The sequence below is a fragment of the Rhipicephalus sanguineus genome, chromosome 4 (assembly GCF_013339695.2).
Source record: "Rhipicephalus sanguineus isolate Rsan-2018 chromosome 4, BIME_Rsan_1.4, whole genome shotgun sequence".
Taxonomy (NCBI): domain Eukaryota; kingdom Metazoa; phylum Arthropoda; class Arachnida; order Ixodida; family Ixodidae; genus Rhipicephalus; species Rhipicephalus sanguineus.
In genome coordinates, this window is record NC_051179.1 from 83,582,348 (window position 1) to 83,607,303 (window position 24,956).

General features: G+C 47.0%; 1 protein-coding gene across 2 annotated transcripts in view; it reads right to left on the reverse strand.

The window, feature by feature from the left end:
• Window positions 1-19,122: 19,122 nt before the first annotated feature.
• The window catches only part of LOC119390353 (uncharacterized), a 377,138-nt gene continuing 371,304 nt past the window's right edge, over window positions 19,123-24,956 (reverse strand). Inside the window, exon 9 of one of the 2 annotated variants that reach the window (XM_037657959.2) lies at window positions 19,123-19,410. In XM_037657959.2, the coding sequence (XP_037513887.1) occupies window positions 19,186-19,410 (225 nt within the window). In that variant the 3' untranslated portion in view covers window positions 19,123-19,185. The remainder of the gene's footprint in view (window positions 19,411-24,956) is intronic. The other variant, XM_049414752.1, reaches the window with a different exon arrangement.

The window sequence follows — 24,956 nt, forward strand, 5'->3', positions numbered from 1 at the left end:
CCGCGCTTGCATTAATTTTCATTAAGGGGAAAGCTTTACCTCTACTCCAACTACGATTTTGCCGAGAAAAAATAAACTCATGTTAATGAATGTTTGCGAGAGATCAGTGAGTGAAAGTCACAGTCTCTAATGAGAATACGTTTCACAGCGATGTTATGATCTATCTCAATCTTGGTCGCTTTATAGGTCTCAGTATACGTGCACATTTCTTTTCTTTTTTTTTTTACTGCGAAGCACTTTTCAATTACGATGTCGTCTCTATTTGCTGCGTTACAAAACTCTAAGCTCGGTGTTTCCGGTTTGTTTCAAGTAATTTTGCCATGTTCAACAGGCTTTTTTTAGGACGAGATAGCCAAATAGAAAGAAAGGAAAGGAAATACCCGAGGGCTAATTAACAAGCTTTTCCTTCGCAAGTGCTATTTGCTGTAAGGATTGGCGAATAGCGATATACTTTACACCGAATGAAACATGAATAGTAACAGAAGCGAAATGAATAGAATGTTGAATACCTTTCGAATAGTGTTGGATTACTTAACTGCCATTTTACAATTGGTACAAAACAATGTTCACATCCTAGTATGGACAAATTTAGCAATAGAAGCACAAATGGAGCATCAGGAGAATTCGCACGGTCTCATGTATTTGTCTTAGACGACTCGAAGGCGAAAGCCATCTTCTTTTTCCTCTCAGTCCATGTATTTATCCATCCCGAATGTTTTCTGCCCTCAACGTGGTTTTTGGCAGCCTCAGGGATCGGCCCGCCTTTTTACCAAGCGACCATTTCGTCTGATGACGTCATCATGTGACATAGTTGCTTCGTTCTAATTAGTTTATCGCTTCAATACAAAAAAAAAGCGAGGTCATGTAACAAAGGCAGGTGGAACAAAACCGCATTTCTAACGCAAGTTTAGTATGGCGCATATCTCAACATTCACGCCACCCTCAGATACCATTAAAAGTTGTATGCCTTGCAAGCTCAGCTACCACAATTCGCCAACTGGAATATGTGCCTTAAGATAACTAACTAAAAAGTTTGGCGAAGCTTGCACTAAGTCGCGCAAGTCTTGAAACAGTGAAACTGGATGATTCTGAAGTGTAATCTGCCAGCTGCTAGGTTGTTGCTAGGCTTTAGCTAGGTTAGTCACGACACGGACGTCCAAACTCCCGAACCGAGTGTTCGCACCTCTCATAGATCTACGGGCACGTCGTTGTTGGCGTATAGGGCTTCCATCGCTTCGGGCTCTTCTCGCAGCCGCCGATGCCTTTCAGGTTCCCTATTGTGGCAGCTGCGCACTATAGTCGTGCCACGTCTTTCTATCTTTTATTTATGTCGTTATTCCCATTATTTCTTTCTATTTTAGATGTGAAGCATATTATAGCGGAGTTCAATCCGGTGGTGGTGGTGGTGGTGGTGTGCGGCATGACCACCCTTACTGCGCATGCGCAAACCTTCTCCACTTCCCCTCTCCCCCTTTCCCCTCTCCACTTCCTCTCTCCCCTCCCGATCTCCACTTCCCCTCTCCCATTTTCCCCCTCACCACTCCCCCTCTGAAACGCGGGCTCTAAATGCCGAAACACTGCTTCGCATCGCCTCATGGTCCCCTTTAGCGGGAGACGGTGTGATTTTTTTCAGTCTCTTTCTTTCTATATATTTCTCTCTCTTAGTAAACCAATGGTGAGAAGTGGGATTTCCTCCTCCTCACCCTCCTCCTCACGCTCACTTCCCTTTCCCACCCCCTTGTTACACTATACTACACAAGGCTATGCTCTGCTAGCGTGCCTGGATAACCGAGTGCTTAGGACGCTCGCCTTCGGCACAAGTGTACGCGGGTTCGAATCCCGCCTCGTGAAGAATTTTTTTTCGGGAATTTTCGTCTTTCCCTTTCTTTATATCTTTCTTTCATCTCTCTGTTTGCTTCTTCCTTCCTTCCTTCCTTTCTTTCTTTCTTTCTTTCTTTCTTTCTTTCTTTCTTTCTTTCTTTCTTTGTACTCGTTCTCATGGTTATTACAGGCCACGCCGTAGCGGTGAGAAGTGAAATCTGCCCAAATTCTGTGTCACATCCGTTCATGGTGATGATGATAGTTGTCTGATAGGCTGCACATTGCGGCTAGCTTAAGCGGCTTCGCTGTTAAAACTTAATTAGTGTCTTATATTTCGTGTAGTGCCCGCCGCCTGGAGTAATCGAGCTCAAGGACGGCGACTACGCAATCTGCCACAGGATATTTGTGAAAATCCTGTATTGCCTAAAAAACAGAACAGCCGACATAAAATGCTTCGATCGCCACTCAAAACTCACGTACAGTTTTTGCATTAGTATTTCACAGCAATGATAATGACTTCCAAAAACCTTTCAGCAGAAGTCACAGCTGCGTTTTTGATTATAGTAAATGTCAGCTATCGATCCCACCATTTTTGTCTTATTTCAGTCTCGTTCACATTCGATCGACTTATCCTTCGAAGTCCTTGTAAACTCCAGCCGAAGTTTGAGACGCACAAAACTAGAACACACATGCACAGACGACGGGTTCTCCTTCATTTCTTTCGCGTTTCCCGTATTTTATCTGGCGTTTACGAGGATCTTGAGTCCACCGCAACGGATCTTGACTCTTCTGCTATGCTTCAAAAGTTTAGACACCGGTCGATTTGCTGTTGTGGTTGCGGTTGAATTTATTCATGAAATTCTAAGCGTATGTACATGTCGTGCACGTTCATATAGATTTACCGTCGAGGCCACTACGATCCAAGTTTCGTGCGTGCGTGTGTGCATGCGCATCAGTGCGCCTGCGCAGACGTAGTACCCAGGCTCAGGCGGTGAATAAGTCTTCCGAGATGCCTGTTGACCTCCATCGGTACGCTGAATTCAATAAAGGGCTCAAACCCATCAAATCGAGACCGATCAGTATATATGGAACCATAGTGATTTTGCCATCACGAACCGACGGCTCGGGTGTGGAACGCAATTCTAACATTGTTACTGAAAACGCGGTAGGTCACGTTCTTTTATTTTTTTTTGACATCGCTGTCACTTCGCTGCATCCGCTGAAAACTTCCCGGTTAGTTGTTGTATCCAGATAACCATGCGGAAAGTCGACAGCATCCTGCGCTGCCTCGCTTGCTTTAACTTACTTGGTTCGGCGCTTCGTGACACTAGTGGCGTGTTTACGTATGTTTACAGGTAATGCACTTGCGTTGCCGAGAAACTATAGTGCGGCCCGCGAGACATGAAAACAAGCCACTCCTGCGCATCTTTTGTAGATGGCATAAACCGAGCCGCATAAAGAATAGGAAATAATCGGCGTTTTGAATACGCGAGGCTGCGAGGTATATTCGTGTATAGGCTTTTGTATACCTGAGCGAAGCATGAACTGTAGCGCACACGGAAATGAATTTGGCTTGCCGTATACAAACTGAAAAATCGGGCAAACTCAATATCTGCCCCTCTCAGAAAAATACTGGAGCGTATCGTGAGTGCATCGAACGTGGATACACCTATGTTTACCATACCGTTTCAAAGAGGACGAAACGCAGGTCGACATGTCGACATTTTGTTTCGGATCACAATGTCTTCTCCCTATTTTCCTCTCTCTGACGCGGGCGCTTCTTGTCGGTGTTATTTTTCTTTTTGTAAGTTTCAAGGCTATTTTATTTTTGGTACATATCTAGTCAGCTTTTAGATAGCGGTGTCGTTGCTTCCTGTAGTGCGTGAGCATGGAGTGTTTTCTGGGTGTTCGTTCCTTTGCGCAGGCACCTACACAACCCCGCACGGTACTCTACCCCAGGCACTTTATCCGGGAAATTTCAGCAGGAACTGCACATATTGCCCGGAGACTGCTAACACCCTGTACCACATGGTATGTGGATGTCGAAATAACCCAAGCATCCCGCCCGTTGACGCACAGAACGTACAACGAAATCCGGAAGCCCAGCGTGAGGCGCTGCTGGCGTCACTAAACACTGAGGACCAGCTCCGGCTTGTGGACAGGGCTCGGGCATCGGCTGCAAGCCATATGGCTACCTGGAATAAGGAAGTCACCCACCTCTGGGCGAAGAGGACGCGCAGCTCGTCCTAAAACAAAGTTTAATCCTCTTTCTCTCTCTTCTTTTTTTATAAGGGGCTTTGAGCGCGTAACTGGGGAACAAAATAAGACACATACACAAAGGGTCGACTTTCAGGCGGACTTCCATTTCATGTTAAACCTACCCAGACATCGAAGGCTTTCGTGTCTAAAAATTACAATTCTCTGTTAAAATAATCATTTCGCTTTCATAGATGCCGAGTGCTCGCCCACTCCGACTTTCACAACTCTACCTGAAAGACTCACACAGCGCAGAGTAGTCATTCGGTACATGTACCGGCTAACCGGTCTTCCTTCCTTCTCCTCTTAGTGTGTTCCTAGTTAGCTTGATAGCAAACTATAACCTGGCATGTCTATCCTGCTCCTTATTAGATGCGAAGCATCTTATGTCGGAGTTCAAACCGGTGGTGTGTGGCGTGACCACCCTTACTGCGCATGCGCCAACGCTCTCCAGACATATCCTCTCCACTCCCCCTCTCCTCCCCTCCACTCCTTTTCCCCTCCCCCTCTCCCCTCCCCCTCTGAAACGCGGGCTCGACATGCCGAAACACGGCTTCGCATCGCCTCATGGTCCCCTTTAGCGGGAGATGACGCGATTTTTATTTGTTTCCTATGTTTCATCGTTGCTTGTGCAGCGAGGACTTATTATTGATGGTAAGGCAGGCCAATATTCACTATACGGCCTATTTCCGTGTGCCCGTATGCGTTCATCATTTTTCTGAAAAAGTAACCACCCACGAACTTAGTGAAGATGGTTAACAAGGGAAGCTGAAACGTGCGGCCCCGGTGTTCATCACTGGGTTAATCCCGACGGTTCACTAAACTCTTTCTCATTTATCGGTTACCTCTGCCCAGTACCTTAGTAGGTGTTTACTGCCCCTGTGTTTCCTTTGTGAGTGTTACTGTACCAGTTGTGAGATTTGCCCAATTTCTGTGGCACATAGGTTGTTTGCCAACGGGTGACTTCTTCATTTTTCGAGGACGAGTGGTGAGTAGTGGGCTTACCACTTCTCTGTGGCAGACACGCTCTAGAAGTTTTTGCGCAGATATATATATATACAACGTTATTTAGTGAAAATTGATTTTTCGCGGAGAGGTGACGTTCAGGTGGTGTCTGACGGCCACTTCTTCGGCTATTTTCACTGCTAGGAGTTCGGTCTCCAGGCCGTCGTTGCGGAGGATCTCACCTTTCCAGGCGTCGCGTGAGGGAGCGGTCAGGATATCTTCAAGGTTACGTGGGTCATGCTTACACTCCCACAGGATGTGTGGAATGTCTGCAATTTCGCCGCATCTCGTGCAGTGTTCATCGAAGATGTCAGGGTATGTGTTAGAGTTTTACGTCCCAAAACCACGATATTATTATGAAAGACGCTACAGTGAAGGACTGCGGAAATTTCGACCATCTGGTGTTCTTTAACTTGTACCTAAATGATGCGGCCGCCGCGGCCCGTACTCGATCCCGCGACCCTCGGGTAAGCAGTCCAGCACCGTAACTAGTAGACCACCGTGGCGGTTTGTCAGGGTATGTGGCTGTAGAGTAGCGATGGGACGAACATTTGGATTTGCAGCTTCGCTCTAAAACGTCGAAAAAAAAAGTAACAGAAAACAACGATTTAGCGCGTCTAATTAGAGCGCTACAGCGGCAAGTACGACGTTTAAGATGTTCGCAACGTTTCTCGCGTAAACAGACTGCCACACACGGCGAGTTCGTGTAAGCGGAACTAGCGCCAGGCATTTCGGTGCCGCGATTAACTTCCGAGGCGTCCGGCGGGCGTTTTTGCCGCCGCATATGATTTGCATCCTGTTTACGTTCGTCTCGACTTGGCGAGTGCACACGACGTCTCGTGCTTACCCGCGCGGTATAGCCGTCTTCCGCGGGGCTGCAAATGCGCGGTAACTCGTTTCTGACAGCCGGTTAATCAAATTAATAGCCTCAGAGATACGTAGAGCGAGAGGAACCGCAACTCTTAGGACAAGAAGAGTTTGTGAGCAGTTCTTTTTCTTTTTTTTTTCCACGAAGACGAGATGAGTGGCCACCTTCATCGCGAGGTAGGTTATTAGAGGCGCGTAAGAGCGAGTCGAATATGCGTTCATTAAATGATGCTCGCGAAAGTAATTAACGTACTCGACGAACGTAGGAGCACGCTACGTAGACATGCAGGCTCTAAGAAAGTGACGTCTGCTAAGAAACGTAACGTTGAAAATGGACCGCACAAGTGCCTCGAATGTGTTCGTGTTCACGCTGTATATTACCTCTCCCCAAGCAATATATATCAAAACGGTATTAGCATTATATATCTGTGTAAGCAGCGTATATCGTTATGTATATCAGTGTTAGCAATACATATCGTCCGACCCATTAATCAATCATATTCTTGTGTTGATAAGATTAGTCTACCGCTATAGTGACCGTATCCGCAAAAGTTGTTTTCTTCTAAGAATGATCTTAATAAATGCTCTTCTATATACAGGGTGCTCTAAAAATGTGTTTGACAATGATAGAAAATAAGGGGAATGCAATATTTACTCGCTGCCTTCATAATTGCATTTTCTGCGGCGGTACACACATGGCATGAGACATCAATTACTACAGTAATTACATGATTCAAGTTAATTAACGCCTTTAGTTATTGGACACAGGCTGTCGGGTCAAGTGAGAGAATTGGAGCTCTTCCTGCGAAAGGCCCATCGGCGCTTTGAAATTTCCAAAAAGCTGACGCTGGTAATCTCACTCACTCACTCACTCACTCACTCACTCACTCACTCACTCACTCACTCACTCACTCACTCACTCACTCACTCACTCACTCACTCACTCACTCACTCACTCACTCACTCACTCACTCACTCACTCACTCACTCACTCACTCAATCAATCAATCAATCAATCAATCAATCAATCAATCAATCAATCAATCAATCAATCAATCAATTAATTAATTAATTAATTAATCAATCAATCGCGAAATAACGTCCGCACCATCCACTGGCATAGAAAGGGGAGATGGAGCGCTTCAAGTTTGGTTCAAACCCCCGAAATTTTTCAATTTTGCATGTGTATTTATACACGCACGCATACAAACACGCACGAACATACATAAAGGATAGTTGAACCCCTCCCCCACCTGACAAAACAAAAAAATCTGGCTTCTCCCCTAGCTTCGCCTCGCGCACAAACAGCACACACAGGAGCCGCCGTTACGAGGGTTAACGTTTCTTTATACCGGAAATAAAGTAAGCCTGATGTACGGTTGACGCGTTCTCCGCGACGCCATTCCCAGGAACACAGTGGCGCGTCCACTTGTTCGGGGAAGCAGGTAGCGGACTAGTGCTGCTCCAACGGAGGCGCTGTATCCGAAGCAGCAAGGGGAGCCGAGATAACGCACGCACCTTGGCCGTCCCTGAACTAAACCAAACCAGCTCGCGCGAGACCTTGGCCGTCGAGTGGAAAAGAGAGAAAAAAAAATAAAAGGTGCCGCTTCTTCAGGGAGGCGCGACGTTGCGTGGAGCTGTATAATATCAGCGCAGTGGTGCGAGGGGCCGCGTATATATAGTAACGAGCCCGAGGAAGAGTATACAGCTGGAGCTAGGTAAACGCTTGAACGAAAATTAAAAGAGTGATTTCAACGGATAGAAAAGATGCGAGAGCGTGAAGAAGTCAGACAGGCATGTCTTATATGTATTTTTGCCACGCGCGATAGTTTTTGTATCTTTATTCGAACACCAGCGTTAACTACTGGAAGGTTCGATCAGGTGTGTGTAAAAGCCGACGCGTTTCACGGACGATCGTATTTCCGACGACCGACGATTGCGCTCGACGCTGTCGTTGCATTGACTATGTCACTTCTTTTTCTGGGCACATGTTCACCCAATAAAGTGTTTCATCTTCACCTGCTTCGCGGTCACGTGTCGATATATATTCATGAACAGGTCAACCCCGCGCTGTTTAACAGACTCTACCCGAATACATACCCGACAAATATATGCAGGGTCTGCCACAGTGAGGTAGCCACATTAACTCACATGCTCTGGGACTGTTACAAAAACCCGAAAGATGCTAACTCTGGAACCCTTCCGCCGCGGTGGGCCGCTGCCTTGCGCAGCCCCAGCCTCGGCGACCAACTTTTGGGCTGTCCAGCAGGCCCGCGAGGCGGCGGTGAGGCAAGTCCTTGACCTCCCCACGTGGGAGACCTAAGGCCCAGTCGGGCAGAGCTCTGCAGGACTATCAATAAAGTTGTTACCAACCAGGTGCGTTATTCACACGGCCACGATTTTCACGGGCTGGTGCGCCTTCCGTAGTTCCCGTCGGCGTCACTGCCCTGATCACCGTGCGATGAAGTGTAGAGGCGTGTGCATCAGCGTGTAGGTACATGCACCCCTTTTGGGAACGATTGAGATCGTATACGTTAGACAGGATAAACGATAGTTTTGGCGCCGGCACGTGCACAGGTGCGCGGTTTACTAAGCAGACATCACCTTCTGCAGTCTAATAAATTGTTGAACATTGTTACTGTTGTTTACTTAAAAACTATAGCGCGCACTTAAGGTGTGGTAATAGGCCGAGTTTGGATGCCAAAAGCATAAAGCACACCGGGATTGTGTGTGTGTGAGAGAGAGAGAGAGAGGGGGGGGGTAGAGGAAAGACAGGGGATTTAACCAGGAATATACTCCGGTTGTATACCCTCAGCTTGTTAAACATTGTTGCGGGGCAATTAATCAACCCATGAAAAGAATGTAACTTCATTCTTCTGTCCTTGCCTTCCTGCGCTATTCAGTGAGTCAGCATTTAGCTTTACCAACCCGCCAAACTCACAACTCTTGTCATCATGTTACCCGCTAGAAATTGTAAAGCGTCACGAAAGCGTTCGGTACCAGAATATGTAAAAAAAAATTACGGGGGATGCTTAGAATTTTCTAAGAATGCGGAGGCGAAAGCCTTTAGTTGGACCTTCTGTTGATCTGCTCTTGAACTTTCTGAATTGAAATTTCTGCTGATCTGCTGTTGCGGTAGCGGCCTATCCCAACACCAATTCTGCATTCCCAGAAAGCCCGCGTCGCATTAGGGCTGCATGTTGCTCTCCGGTCTGGCCGCGGCCGCATCTTCTTCCTGGCGACCATCAATTTGTTTATAGTATACACCCCGTGCTTGCTCCGTCCAAGTTCACGTATTAAGCTAACTTCAGTTGCGACACCTTGGACGACCGACCGACCGACCATATGTATGACGTCAGCGTTCTGGCACACCGAGGGTCTCCCTTTGATGAGAAGTGCGCTCTGTTGGCATTTGTTTGCAATTTCTAGCTGCAGTTCCCAAGCGCTGCATTGGCGTATTCCAAACTGTGACGATCGTCACTGCACGTGCCGTACTTGCCTGATTGTAATGCCCATGCTTGGTGAGGGTCCCACTGTACACTGACGAGAAGACGATATGCATAGCTATCATATATCAGCCCAGCTCCTCCGATATCGACTGACTGATAGGGGCACTATTAAAGTGGGACAAGATTAAAACAGGGACACAAAAACACCCTTCAGTGCTCGTCACTCATCGCCTACAGCGAATGTGTAGTCGGACACTTTCAGACGATGCGGAACAAATGAGCTCTAAAGAAATGGGCACGCAAACAAGAGACGCACAGGACGGGCGTACCCGTTTCTTTTGCGCTCCTTCGTTACGCATCAAGTACGAACCAACTTGCCCTAACGCATGCCTTACGGCATATTCGGGTGGCCGTTTGAGTGCACTCTGACCGTACTTGAAAGTGGTGAAATCAACAGCTTTAGAGCTCTACAACGAGAACCAGCAGGTATACGTCATCTTCCTCCTTCCTTATTATGTACTGCCCCGATTATTTTAGTAGTAATACTTATAGTTGCACATTCACATCAATTTTTCAAAGCCTCTACAGTGCTGCGAAACAACCACCCGAATGTATCATAACTAAAACTTTCGGATTGCTGACAGTGCTGCGTCGCGATAAGAAATTCAACATCAAGGCCGATGTTTATCGCGTCTGCCCAACTATATGATCTTTCCGCTCGCTAAGCTAAGAGCTATGGCGCTGCTGCGTATAGGGGAAATGTTCAGTGCGCGGTAACTCTATGTATTGTATGTATATATGTCTACGCATTTTATTGTTCGAACGCTTTGTTTGACTTGTATTTCCTTCTGTACTTCGGCTAGGCAGTGGGATTTTTCTCGTCTCCTGCTGCCGTCACGCGCGCCGGTTCTGTCAATGTATAACACTGAGTTTGCCAAAGGTTCGTGGAGTTTTGCTTATTCGTCTCCTTTTAAAAAGATTTGCCAGGGCACTTCGGCGATGTAATCTTATGGCCAGGGTTGCCAATGGTGGCTATTTTTCGCCAAATTGGCGAATTTGAGAGGCCCGTGGCGACCTAAAATCATGAATGGCGACATGGCGAATTTTTGGCGATTTTCAGCTTAGGTCTCCACTGAGTTATGCATCCTAATGGCGAATTCCATTGGGAGAGCAGGAGCACTCAAAAGCACGCTGAAAGTGCTCTCTTCAGAGCCGGCGTGTTTCAGTGGTCGAACAGGAGTTGGAACACCGTCATCCATTGGTAGAGCGAGAGCGCTTTTGCTGCGCCGAGAGCAGCGAAGTGCAGTTCAGTCTGCTCCCCGTTGAAAAGCGGAGTGAGCGGAGAACGCAGGAAGTCACGTGACTTGTTAACGTCATATCTGCTCATACCCTCCCAACAATCCTCCTCACTTGTTTGTTTTTCGCTTGCTCGTGTACGGCGGCAATGGCGTCAGCGAAGCGTGTGTGGTGCTCTGGCTCCAACAATTTTGACGTCGTTGCGGTAGATTCTGGTAGTGTTCGTCTACCTTGCCTGTCGTCAAATGCACGGGGGACGGTGGCAGCAAAGCGTCGTCGTCTTGCCGAAATACTTGACAATCTTGAATTTCGGTTCGGAACAAGCAAGCCCCCCCCTCCCCTTCAAGTCTGGTCGGATTATCCTTCCCCGTAAGGGGGGCGCTTGCTCGGCATTTTACGGTAAGACTAGTGGGCTAGGGTCCCTACAAACAATCACTAAACGCGTGGCCGCGCGCGCGAAAATGCATGTGCGACGTGCGCGCTCAAACAAGCAAAAAAGCAATCAAATTCACTTTAACTTCTGTAGTAGACGGTGGCTGACATTGCATCAAAGAAAGCAGGATGCGCTGAGCTTGCCATTCCATCATGTAATAGTAGGAAGCGGCAACTTTGCAGGATGGCGAGCAAGCGAGTGCGTCCTACCGATCACTGCCACATGTGCTTTCCCCGACCTCCCGGCTCAGATCACACGTGCTTCGCAGCAGAGGATGCTGGGATGCATAACATTTCTCCTCACTCGTTTTTTTTTACCCCCTCCCACCTGCTCTCTGGAAGCGTGCTGCATTTCAGTGGCAGATCGAGTGACACTGCTCTCAGTGCTCTGCTTCCCACTCCTCACTGCACGGCGCCCCTACTCCTGTTCTCTCAATGGAATTCGCCATAAGCTCAGTGCCTTCCCAACGAATGAGCGGCACTATTCTCTGTATTTTTCTGGGTTTTGAGGTGCACATTGCGCGCCGTTCTGTATGTCCGCCCTGTAACTCGTGTGTATCTCCTCAATTAATCTAGATGCTTCTAACTCAATTCATCTAGATTCATCTAGATGCTTCAGAGCTTCGCTAAAGTTTCGCTTCTGAAGGGGCTAGATGACGGGTTGGTCGTGTGTTCCGGCCATTTGTTCCGCCAAAGCTCCAACTATTCTGAATAGCTTGGCGACCTATTCACCGCTGCAGTATCCCTTAATCGAGCTCGTATAGCGAAGATGGGCGGATACGCGGGTGTTCGTGCAATAAAAAAATTATTTATTCAGGCATTTTCTTCTGTTCTAGGTGGAAGTGTGCAATGAAAACAATTGCTATATAACATTTTACAATGTCTACCTGTTCAATTATAACGCACTGGATTGACGCGGGTCGATATAAGTGATTATATATGAAAGGGACAGTGGCGTCCGGTATCATATTAGTTCACACTGAAAGGCATAAGACTCACTAATGAACGATACCTGTAAGAATTCTGTCTTACTATTTTCAATAAACCTGTTAATCTTCTTTTTCTTATGAGGGGATGTAAAGCTGTCTACAAACAACGCCTTCGCGGCTTTCGCCTAAGGTTTACCACACTTTTACCGTTGAAACGAGCGGACAGGGATGGAAGGATATCATGAGCGTTTTATCCTTTCATACTTGCGCCTCCGCGCACATCTTGCGGCTAGTCGGAGAACCAGGTGCACCAAGCACTCCCATGGTGAAGGGGCGATGCGCCTGGCATTGAGAAATGTCAATATACTTTAAGGGCTTTGAATGTCACTGTATTCTACGGGGCTATACATCAGTGGAAATTCTTATTACTAGGATATGCCGCACATATCTAGAATGGCGACTTTCTTGGCGAAATTCGTAAAAAAATGGCGACTTTTGGCGACTTTCTGCTCGTCGTTTGGCGACATTTACTCGAGAGTCAGTGGCAACCCTGCTTATGGCAAGGACAAACAGTGTAAAGCCGTTTCGAGGAACTCGACGCAAGGCACGGTTTCGACCACGGTGGATTGAATGATTCGATGTATGCGTTTGGACGGGGCCACGGGCCTTTCTCCTCGTGCGCTTGACAAGGGCCCACTTTCGCTGGATGAGATAGATCTCGCGGTATACCGTGCGTGACGACGCACCAACAGTCGCCCGCGAAGGCGTGGTCACAAGGGCGCGCTCCCACCGCCCTTGACGAGCGCTTCCGCCGTTGCTCCTTCCGGTCAAGCGGCCACCGTGCACTCAGGAATATTCGTATCAGGAGGAAAAAAAAAAAAAAAAGAGCAACGCGAATAGAACCACTCCTTGCGATGGCTGTTTTGACATTTTCATTGCTCAGAAGAGGACTATACGTTTTAGACAAATTGATGCAATGGCCATGCAGGAAGGGGGGTGGGGGGAACTCTCTATTCACCTGAAGGGGGCACCAATTCTGCCCCGTACCTTGACTCAGTCCGACCTTTCACGTCATACTGTAATGCCCAGGGTTATGGCTAAGCGTGCTTTTTGGCGATAACGGCGACCAAACACACCTGATGTTACATTCAAAGAACTGTTTCAGAATCAGAATCAAATGTTATTGTTACTATGAAATAAAGTTATTGCAGACAGTATACAGAAGGAGGTCCCGTAGTGGGAGACTGAATTGGGACCTCCTGTACATGATGAACATAAAAACAAATAAGACATAGCTTCCACAGTCACTAGAAGTGACTATTTTAATTGCTTTGTTTTGAACAGTCTGTAACGGTGCGAGGTGAGTGTTGTAGGTAGTACCCGAGGAACAAAGGAAGAGTGTACACAGGTGCTCTACGTACTTGAATCATTGCGTACAAGCCACGCGTACAATAGTTTCAACGCGAGCTCGCATTCTCGAATCGATTCATCCCTGGCATTCTCTACAACGAGAAGTGCTCCTCAGAAGGCGAAAAAAGAAAAAGAAAGGGAAGAAAGAATGCGCGAGGTATGCGAAGGCCGCAGATTACGAACGCTATGCTTTCTAACCGTCGTGGAATGCTGCCTACACTGTACCTCCTTTTTGTTCATGTTCGCGCCAGTGCTTTAGCGATACTGCAACAGAGGCTGTCTGTCTGGCTATCATTTTTTTTTCTTCTTGTAATTCGCTTTTACTTCAATGCATTTCCTCCTGCATATAGAGCGGTCGGTATGCTCGAGCCAGCTCCGGGATTCTCCGGCGTTCTTTTTGCTCGACTCGAGCGGAAAGGCCCTAAGCGACCAAAGATACGACCCGAGCCAGTTGTTTTTGTTTGCCCCGCACTCGAGGGCTCGCATTTTTCAGGACGTGGAACCAAAGGGCTGCGCGCGCTTATCCGTCGCCAACGTCTGGTGTTATCTAGGCGAGCACGCGCTAAGTATCGCACTCACTTTCAGCAGTGCTATCTTTAGAGCACTCCGGAATCAATAGCCGCAGTTTATTTCCTCGTTGCACTCGGCCACGAAAGCTCGTAGAACTTAGAACTTCAACCTCCTCCGCGATAACGAAAGTACAGTGCTCACCGACTGAAACGCGACATCAAGACTATCACTACAACGACTGGTATGCACTCTTGCTGGAGATAACCCCGTCATGTCGCTGCAGATCTGACAGCTAAAGGTTATCTAAGCTATCATGTGAGTGTTTCTGTCGAAATTACGTCGAACTAAAGATGGTAAAAGCGAAAGTACAGTACTCAGATATTGCAACGCGACATCCCGTTTTTTTTTTAAGCATAACGGCTGCTGCGAGCAATCGCTCGTGATAACGACGTCATGTCGCTACAGAGCTGGCCGCTAAAGCTAAGGCTGGCTTACGCCAATATGACATGAAGGGCGCTGGAAACGAAAGCACGTGCATTACTTAGTCCTTAATTTTGGCGTAGCAATCCGTGAGTACTTTAAGTGCATTGCTTAGCCCTGAATTTTCGCGTTTCCATTCGTGAGCACTGTGATATCTGCGCTATCTGCAGTGTACAGTTAATCTGTTCTACAGCAGTATCGCGGGAGCGTCGACTGGCCTGCCGATCATCGCCAAAGCGACGAGATCAGCAAGAGTAGCGCATGCGCACCAAGCCCACTCGAAGCGCATGTTACGTCTGCCAAGATCTTTTCACAAGCATGATACCGCGCTCTTGTCGCGATTAACTTCGCAAAGCTTCCCTGCTCATCGAAGCCAACTCTGCCCATCTCCGATAAGCCTACATGCCTGCACAATTGAATCGTGCCAGAATCTGTGCCACACTGATGGGAAAATCCTTGCAGACATAACTTTGGCTTCTAGTGAACTTTGGGTGCGTAGGCATGGGTAGGGCTAAGTCAAGCTACTGCAGCCCCCCCCCCCCCCCGCCTGCCCCCTGCGTTATCAGGCTATAACCAGCAAATATCAGTGATTTATCACAAAAGGGTAGAACTATGGAGCAGTACACGACTTACGAATACAGCAGCTATGCGGAGATTTAAAAGCGAAAAAGAAAAACAAAAAACAAACAAAGACTAATCGAATGTGCCACAGCGATATATGGCATATCCCTGTGTTATGACCCTACACTTTTATTAGAGCTCGAAAATTGCCTTCGAGACACAAAGCGAGTTGTCCTTCGGAGCTGGCTTCTTTCATTTTTCATTTGTTAAATTTTGATTGAAAGCAAACAAAGATGAACGCAGTTGCTCTTCAAGAACGGGATCGATAGCTTTCCACGAGAGAATAACGTTCGCTACAATTTATAACGACGGCCGGGCGCGCGCGTGAAAGCAGTTGTATTCAGAACAGCTCATCAATAACGGCCGTAAAAAACGATTCTTCACAGACGAAAAGATTCGCACTCGATGAACCGAAGAGAAAAAAAAAACAATAAATTAAACGCCGTATACATCAACTAAAAATATGAAGTATGCGACCGAAAGGAATGCGGCTGCGAAACGAATGGATGCCAACAATGCACATTGTTCAAAACTGGGACACGGCCATTTTTATTCAGATCTCTTCAAACAAAGAAGAAAAAGGAAAAAGAAAATAACACGAAGAATAAGACGTTAGACAACGACGTGATACGTAACACTGAATCGGAGCAATAAAGAATTAAAGAAAAATTAAGATAAAAAACACACACACACGGAGAAACTCGGCACTGTGCTTTTTACAGTATCATAAAACTGAACACAGAGCTCTTCTGTGCCGGATCCCTGGAAACGTTGAAATAGCTCGTCATAGATGTGGCTATCAAAAACGTTTCAGGGTCCGAGTGCTTCCGGAGATCATTGAAAAGTAGGTTCACTTATTTATTTCTTTCTCGCACATCGCAGCAAATTAGTACTTCTTTTTTTAGTTGAATCCGAAGGCACAGTATTTCCGCCTCTATCACATCTCGATTAGCACTGTGACGCAGGTATTCCAAGATTTAACAGTGGCACTGCTCTTTCTACGTCCGATACGGATGTTGTAACTTCTTTTAGAACATGGTTATTGAATCGGAACACGTCTTTCTTTGATGTTACCCATAAATTAACGAAGTATGCGATGAAAAAAAAACAACAAAGTGAAATTCTGAGCAGGATTTATTCGTACATAAAGATCATCGAGGAAATTTTCAAAGAAATGAAAAGAAAAACAAAAAAAAAGGTGGAGGTTAACGCCGGCGCCAATGTTCGACGCACGCATTGTGCAAAGATTTTCAATGGCACGAGCTCCACAAATTCCACCGCTACATACCACGGTTGTTCTGGAACATGAATTTAAAAAAAAGTTACACAATGCACGCGCATTTCTCGCTCGTAATCATAAAGGTAGCGCATCGAAGTTTTGCCTAAAATAAGCGCTATACACAACTAGAGAGACAGGGCTTCGATTCCGACATCAACACGAATTAACGTGGTCCGACATAGCAATTCGAAAGACGAAAGAAAAGAAAGAAAAAAAAAAGGAAAACTGGAGATAGAGAGATGGCAAACACAAGTTCCAATGCCGCACAGTGCCACTTGCCCAGAAATTTCTCTCCGAGCATTGTAGCAAAACCAGCGTCCGCCACGCTTCCGCGTTCACGAACCAGAGACCGTCGAAATTAAATCCCCCGCGGACATTAGAAGTTAAAGTAAGAGTCGCAACGACCATCGCAGAATTTTAACGCGGCGTTAAAAGCGAATACGAAAACGAAAGAAAACGAAAACACGAAGAAATCGGGGTACTATTTGATTTTAGACCTCGCGAAGAAGATTGAATTAGCGTCGATCGCTGTGCAGGGTCTGGCACTCTTCTTTCTTCATCCAGCCCCTGTAGTGGCGGCTCTGCCCCGGTGTTCCTGAGCATTGTAACAAAGCGAGTGCGACAATAAATGAGGGCGACAAAAATGCACAATGAAGCTGGTCGAAAGAAGGGAAGTTCAAGGGCTTGCTTATTTCTCTGCTTGCCACGACCTTAACGAAAACCAACAGACAACCAAGCTAAGGAAGGTATAAGGTAAGTTATTTGTACTTGTTTAACTCATGGAAATGTGAAGAAAGCAAAAAGAACTTGCCGCCGGCAGGGACCGAACCTGCGACCTTAGGATGGCGCGCCCGATGTACGGTGGCGCTCGCCCTCCCGTCCCACTTTATTGGGTATTTATGTGCATGCAAAACTGGGAGTGTTATAGCCAGCGGCACTCGTAGCTATGACGGCGAGATTGGAACACTTATTTTTTTTTTTTTTTTGCCTGCTGGCGAAAGCGTTTAGCAGGTTCTGTCCCTGCGGGCGGGAAGTTGCCTTTTCCTCCGCTTCGCTTTCTTAGCACTTAAAACGTATTTAGTACAATACAGTTAAAAGAGCACAAATAACCTGCCCCTATACCTTCCTTGACTTTATCTGTTGGTTTTCATGAAGGTACGAAGCCGGTGCAACACGCCCTTAAGGAGACGCAATAACGAGAGCGTCAAACAAGTTTAGTGAGGTAAGATATTGCTGAAGAATTATGCTTTCACGTATTAAGTGAAACACGGTCGGTGGTTGCTACGGTTGGTGCCTTTGTAGCTTTATATGGCACGCCGGCTGCACCTTGTCACTTAGTATACGTAAAAGGAAAAAAAAAAAAGCAAAGCAGCGCGTTATGACGCAATAAGACACAGATATATAACTAATGCCATCTCTTTTCCTATATATATCCGAAACGGTAGGAAATACGCTGCGCAAAACCAACGTTATATATATATATATATATATATATATATATATATATATATATATATATATATATATATATATATATATATATATATATATATATATATATATATATATAGAGAGAGAGAGAGAGAGAGAGAGAGAGAGAGAGAGAGAGAGAGAGAGGCCATCTCGATTTTATGAACTCTCCCCATGCAATCTCAATGTTCCATTTAATCAAACGAGTGCTACCCTCCCTAAAGGACTTCCATTCGAGTATATACGGTACGTTATGGCAATATAGGAATATTATTGAAAATAGCGAAAAAAAAGCAAGAAAAAAAAACGAGTTTGCAGGCTTCCACAGCTGTATAAAGTGATTGCATCACGGTACGCCGGTATGTCGGCCTGCTGCCGCTTTTATGATGGCGTCTTCGTTCCGCTTCTCGCGGCGTTGGGTTTCGCGACACCGCTGCGTTTGACGAGCTCGCACAAAGAGAAAGAGCTTGGGTGGAGGGGGGGGGGGGTGTACATCGGCGGGGGGCGTCTGCGCTCTTCCCAGGCGGCTCGTCTCCCGCGGCGCACGCGGCAATGGAAGCTGCCGGCGGGAGGCTCTATGCATATGCGACGACTGCACGTATGCGCTACGCTATGTACGTGAGAGGCAGAGGCGGCGGCGGTGCTGTTCGCTCCGGTACAGTTGCTGCTGCTCGGCGAGGCGTGCCAGTAGGTATACGGGTATTAAAGCAGCCGCCGCTGGCAGCACGATCGCACACGTGAGGAGCGTGACGCGAGTTAAGTTATACGGCTCGGAGGGGAGACGGCTGAGCAGTTTTGCGTAGTCTCGCAGCCATAGTGTTGTACGTACTCTACGCCGATACCTGCATGTCTAGCTGCAGGATTGCAACATATCTATCTATCTATCTATCTATCTATCTATCTATCTATCTATCTATCTATCTATCTATCTATCTATCTATCTATCTATCTATCTATCTATCTATCTATCTATCTATCTATCTATCTATCTATCTATCTATCTATCTATCTATCTATCTATCTATCTATCTATCTATCTATCTATCTATCTATCTATCTATCTATCTATCTATCTATCTATCTATCTATCTATCTATCTATCTATCTATCTATCTATCTATCTATCTATCTATCTATCTATCTATCTATCTAAATCAGTGAACAGGTAAATACATTTGTCTGTCTGCCTTCCTGTCTTTCTGTCTTGATTAAATGAATAAGTAAATACATAAGTAAATAAATAAATAAATTCTTATTATTCAACGCACATGCGCTTGCCCAGGGGCACGTACACAAGCTCTCGCGGCGCTGCTCTTGCCGCGGGAAAGTGCGTTTTCTCGCAGAGCACGCGCCGCGCCGGCTACGGTGAGGCGAAGCCCACCACGGGCAGCTGCGTCGAGTGGCGCCTGCGAATGGGCGTTTGCGCAGCGTCGGGCAGTCCTGCGGTGAAGGCCGACGAGCGAGCGCTCAGTCGCCGCGAGATGGTCTGTATGCGCTCGCGGCGCTGGAACACCGTTTCAGTAGAGCCACTGCAGCCGATCGTCTGAGCCAGGATGGAGGCGAAGTAGACGAAGTTCACCAGACTCTGCGAAGATTCAAACAAATACACACAAGCTCGGACAAATGCAGCGCGACTTAGACTGAAGACAGGAGACACGCGGACGGCGCTCGTTTATGTCTATCTGTGTCTTTTGTCTTCGTCTAAGTCGCGCTGCATTTGTCCGAGCGTGTGCCAACTCGCCCAAGTCAAGGTATTATTGGAACGTAAACACACGCGCGCGTGCGCGCACTCGGCGCGCTTCATTTGTACCATCCGAAATGAAATCAACCTAAGTAAAAGTAAGGTAAGCTCGGCACCACCTTAGCTATAGCAGATATAAGACAATGGAAGAAATGAACAGGAATAGAACCAAGAAATAAGCCTATACGAAAGTGAAATATTTGAAATTAAATAAGTAAAAGAAGGCCGATACAATTATGATAAAGGAATGCAATAACATTTCATTTCGCAACCTTAACAAAAATCAGTGAATAATGAGCCAAGGAAGATATAGGGGACGTTAATTGTAATGTTTTAAGTACATTGTAGTAATTGTGATGAAGATGTGAAGGATGTAAAGTGGACGAAAAGGCAACTTGCCGCTGGCAGGGACCGAACCTGCAACCTTCGGATTACGCGCCCGATGCTCTTACCAATTGAGCCACGGCGGCGATCGTCCCCTTGTCCACTCTGTCGGGCACTTATGTGCATGAAAACTGTTAATCAGCGCTACTCGTAGCCATGACGGCGAGTGTGGAAGACTTTTGTCTGCCAGCTAGCGCCGCGCCAGCTGGCAAAGAAAAGAGTCTTTCACATTAATACTACCCCTACTACCATCACCACCATTGCTACTACTACTACTTACTACTACTACTACTACCAAAAAGCTTGGAGGAGGGCGTTCAGGCCTCGAAATTTTTGCAGTCAGTATGTATATATAGGCGCACACACACAAACTCACGCACATTCGAGAGAGTCGGAAAGGAGTATTCAGAAGAGGGCGACAAAGATCTGATTTTACGTCGACAAACATTTACGAATGATAGCATCGAGTTAACAATGGACATTTAGTAATGTTTCTGAATCACAAACACACATCACGGCTTTAGGCTGTATGGATCAGAGGTAGGCACAAAGGAGCGCATCAGTCCGGCTACGGGCTCAGTGTTTGGCTTGTTTGCCAAGTGCTCGACAATTCCAGTCTTCGTCTTCCTGTAACCTTCTTGCAGCGTGAAGCCATCGTTTTATGAATACTAGACAATGTAAACGCAACGGTCACCGCGTCCCGATTGGGGTCTGTGGGGTATGTGAATGAGCTGAGGAAAAGAGGGTACATTTCTGCATCCCTCGCTGGGAGCAAAGCTCCGAAACCGTCGAGAGGAGAGTAGTGGACGGAAAGATTGGAAGATTCAGAGGAAGGAGGGCGGGGGGGGGGGGGGGGGGGGAGAGGGAGGAGGGAGAAATAGGAGCAACGTCCTTATTTCAGGTAACGGGCACGGGGCCCTTAGAAGCGGACGTTCTGCCGGATGTCCGCAGGGTAGTGAAGGCCTACCTTGAAGGACCTTGAAGTGTTGGCGGGCAGGAGACCGCATCTCCTTCTCCGTTGGAGCTGTTCGTCCCTGGCGGCGAAGTGTGGAGACCGCGGCTTGCGACATTTAAACGAATGATACACCTTCACATCAGGAAGAGAGAACACCACCTTCAAAAGGAAAGGGGAAAATCTAGACACTATACGAAAGTGAGAGAACAAGAGGACCGCTCGTCTTGTTGGTCTTGTTGTCTCACTTTCGTATAGTGTCTAAATTTGCGCCTTTCTTTCAAGACGCTTCACCAACTAGCCCTCAAGAAGTGCTTCTAAGAGCACCCCCTTCCTGAACCGTTGTCATCATCATCAGCCTGTCTACGCCCACTGCAGGGCAAAGGCCTCTACCATGTTCCGCCAATCAACCCGGTCCTGTGCTTTCTGCTGTCACGTTATACCTACAAACTTCTTAATCTCATCTACCCACCTAATTTTCTGTCATCCCCTCACGCGTTTGCCATCTCTTGGAATTCAGTTAGTTACCCTTAATGACCACCGGTTATCCTGCCGACGTGCTACGTGCCCGGCCCATATCCATATCTTCTTCTTGATTTCAACTATGATGTCCTTAACCCCCGTTTGTTCCCTGACCCACTGTGCTCTCTTCCTGTCTCTTAAGGTTACACCTATCATTTACCTTTCTATCCCTCGCTGCGTAGTCCTCAATTTAAGTTGAACCCTCTTTGTAAGTCTCCAGGTTTCTGCTCCGTAGGTAAGTACCGGTAAGATGCAGCTGTTATATACCTTCCTCTTGAGGGATAGTGGTAGAATACCATTCATGATTTGATAATGCTTGCCGAATGAGCCCCAACCCATCCTTATTCTTCTAGTTACTTCACTCTCGTGGTTCGGCTCCGCGGTTACTACCTGTCCTAAGTAGACGTATTCCTTTAAAACTTCCAGTGTCTCGCCACCTATCGCAAAGCACTGTTCTCTGCCAAGATTGTTCCACATTACTTTAGTTTTATCTCTCCAATGTTCTCTCCACGATCTCTCCAGTGTTATTCACCGCGTGTTTATAGGAAGTTTTCAGGGCCCTAGATTGGGAAGAGTGAGGGATAAGAGTTAATGGAGAGTATCTCAGTAACCTGCGATTCGCTGATGACATTGCATTTATGAATAACGCGGGAGACGAATTACAGCTCATGATTACTGAACTGGATACGGAAAGCAGAAGAGTAGGTCTGAAAATTATTATGCATAAAACTAAAGTAAGGAACCGTTGTACGAGAGGGTAAATGCAAGCGCAACTGCCTCTGCAACGCTTCTATAAGCGAAGCTTGTTGCGAGTTACAGATTGCGGCGGCGGCGTCGTACGCTAAAACTCGGCGGCGACGCGTGTACAGAAATGCGGCCCTCTAAAGTGCGCCGGTCAAATGCGTATTTCTGTGCGCTGTTTTCCACTAATTTCTCGATCGTGGGTTTGTAGACGATCAGCCGTCTCCGCTATGACAATCTCATCTTTTACCGATGTGATTTATCATTTCACGTTGCCACATTTTATTGTTGCCTGAATATGAACGCATGACCGTCGTTGTTGCCCGCAGCAACTGAAGTGTTGCGCTGCTATGCACGTGGATGAAGGTCGCATTCCCGGCATGGAGGAAAGAAACCGTTAGGAAGATGCATTGCGCATGCGAAAGAAGGAAAGAAAGAAAGAAAGAAAGAAAGAAAGAAAGAAAGAAAGAAAGAAAGAAAGAAAGAAAGAAAGAAAGAAAGAAAGAAAGAAAGAAAGAAAGAAAGAAAGAAAGAAAGAAAGAAAGAAAGAAAGAAAGAAAAGGAGTACTTTAGGAACTCGCACGCCGAGCTTCGCTTGCCCTCATTTCTCCGATTGGCGAAGGGCTCCAGAATTTTCTGTTCTTAGGAGTTCATAGGACAACAGTCCAGAGGGCAATAGTGGGCTGTCCATGAAGCTGTCGCTTGAGAGGTCTGTGCTTGCTCGAATCGGTCGATTATATAATGCTTACCCACCGAGACTTCTCCGTAACCGGTGGCTCCAAAAGATTGATTTCGCACGCATGTCTGTATCGGGCTTCCTCATTGCGACTACAACGCCATTGTCAGGGTCCTTCGTTTATTGTTTTGTTTTCTTTTTGACCAAACAAAAGAAGAAAAAAAAAGAAGGTCGCGTTTCCTGCAGTCCTGTTTACTCGACAAGGCGCCGCCGATTACCTCGTCTCCTCGGCAAACAGCGATCGCCACGCGTGCACCGTGCGCTGACACGAAGAAAGGAACGCCCCTGCTGACAAGAAGAGCCCGAACGTGCCCCATGCCCTTTTCAGCAGATAATATGTACCGTACAGGCGCATAGCTGCTGCGCTGTCGCCTGCGAGCCAGAAATGGATTTACCCTAACTGCTTACGCGACCGATTCCGTGCCGCGTGCAGAGTTCCTCCTCGGTATTTCTCTCCCCCTCTTCCTCCTCCTATTAATCGGGCGCAACCCGGAGAACGCTACAGCCCCGAAGCTTCTTCTTCGGATCGATCATGAGCGATGAAGAAGAAAAAAAAAGAAAGGAACAAAGATGGAGAACGACGCGGGCCACGTGACCACCCGCGCCGGCCATTAACGCGCAGTTGCCGGCCCACGCAGAGTCCCAACGACGATGCAGTGGACGATGCAACGACAATGCAGTGGATGAGACAGGCAGAGACACGTGGTGGAGAGGAGGAGAACTGTTATAGGTGGAGACTCGCGGCTGCGATCGCGGGGCATTAGCGAGAAAAAGACGGGATACCTGGGAGCGAGAAAGGAAGGAAGAAAGGAAATATGGAGGTAGAAGAACACACAATGGCGTGTGTCCTTGTCTGAGGCCCTTTCGCGAGTGCCACTCGTTGCTTATTTCACAGTGATGAGGCGAAATGGTAAGGCCGATGGTGGTACCCACGACCGTACAGTTTCAAGAAATGTTTATCAGAGGTTTATTAAAGAAAAAAAGAACGGGAAAACGAAACGTCGGCTGGGCGTAGACGTTCGCGCGCTTGTCTGTCGAGACGACGCGAGCGCTACCACGTTACTCTGCTCCATCAATAGGGACGCTCAGAGCTCGTCGCCTGCACTCGCTTGAAAGCTCTGGCGGAAAGATAAAATAATGTCACTCCGTTTAGTTTAATTCTGGTGGCTTAGTAGCAACAGTACCAGATTGAGAAGCGGAATTCAATCAGCGTTTATTGTTTCGCACGGTGGTGTTGCGATCGCAGTATCTTGTATCTAAGACACACGATACATTCTTCAATGCATCGGAAATACAGATACTGATACATGTCTTGCGAGACGCGTAGCTATACAGATAAAATATACGCAAAAAGTATCTAGGATAGTATCTAGGATTCATGTACCTTCGATACTGCCCAGCACTGCTCTTCATCGTCCTCTAAGACAGCGTATTCTAGCGACAGGCAGTTCATGCGTCTCCGAGACAAACACGAAAAATGAAAACGCGCGCTCGTTCTTTACCGTACTGATGCTATTGTATCTATAGGCACTTGTCTGAATTTCTCTGAATTGATGAAACAGACATGACGCAATAACTAATGAATCACACTAATCACCGAGTAGATGACCCAAGACGAAAATTTATAACTGCATATTGCTGTGCTCACAAGGACTCATGGAGTGACTGGACTCACTCACGTCTTGCTCAGACTCATGCTCACCGAAGTTATATTCACCCATGCTCACTCGTATTCAGATTCATGAAAAGTCTGCGCGACCAGGCTTACTTGGACTCAATCCCGCCGAAATCTTACTCGGTCGGACTTACTTGTGCTCCGACTCAAATAGTGCTCAACCGGAGTCACTCAGATTTAAGCTCTCCAAACTTAAACCCATCCGGGCTCACTTGAACTCAAGGTCGCCAACATTGACCTTAGCCTGGCTCACCCAGACTCATACCCCTGTCACACGGGGCAACTTACGTGCACTTTGAGGGAGTGCACTTCGCCGCTTGTGCCATTCGCACGCTGTCACACGGGAATGCTTAGCGACACTCGCTGCAAAGCGCACTTGC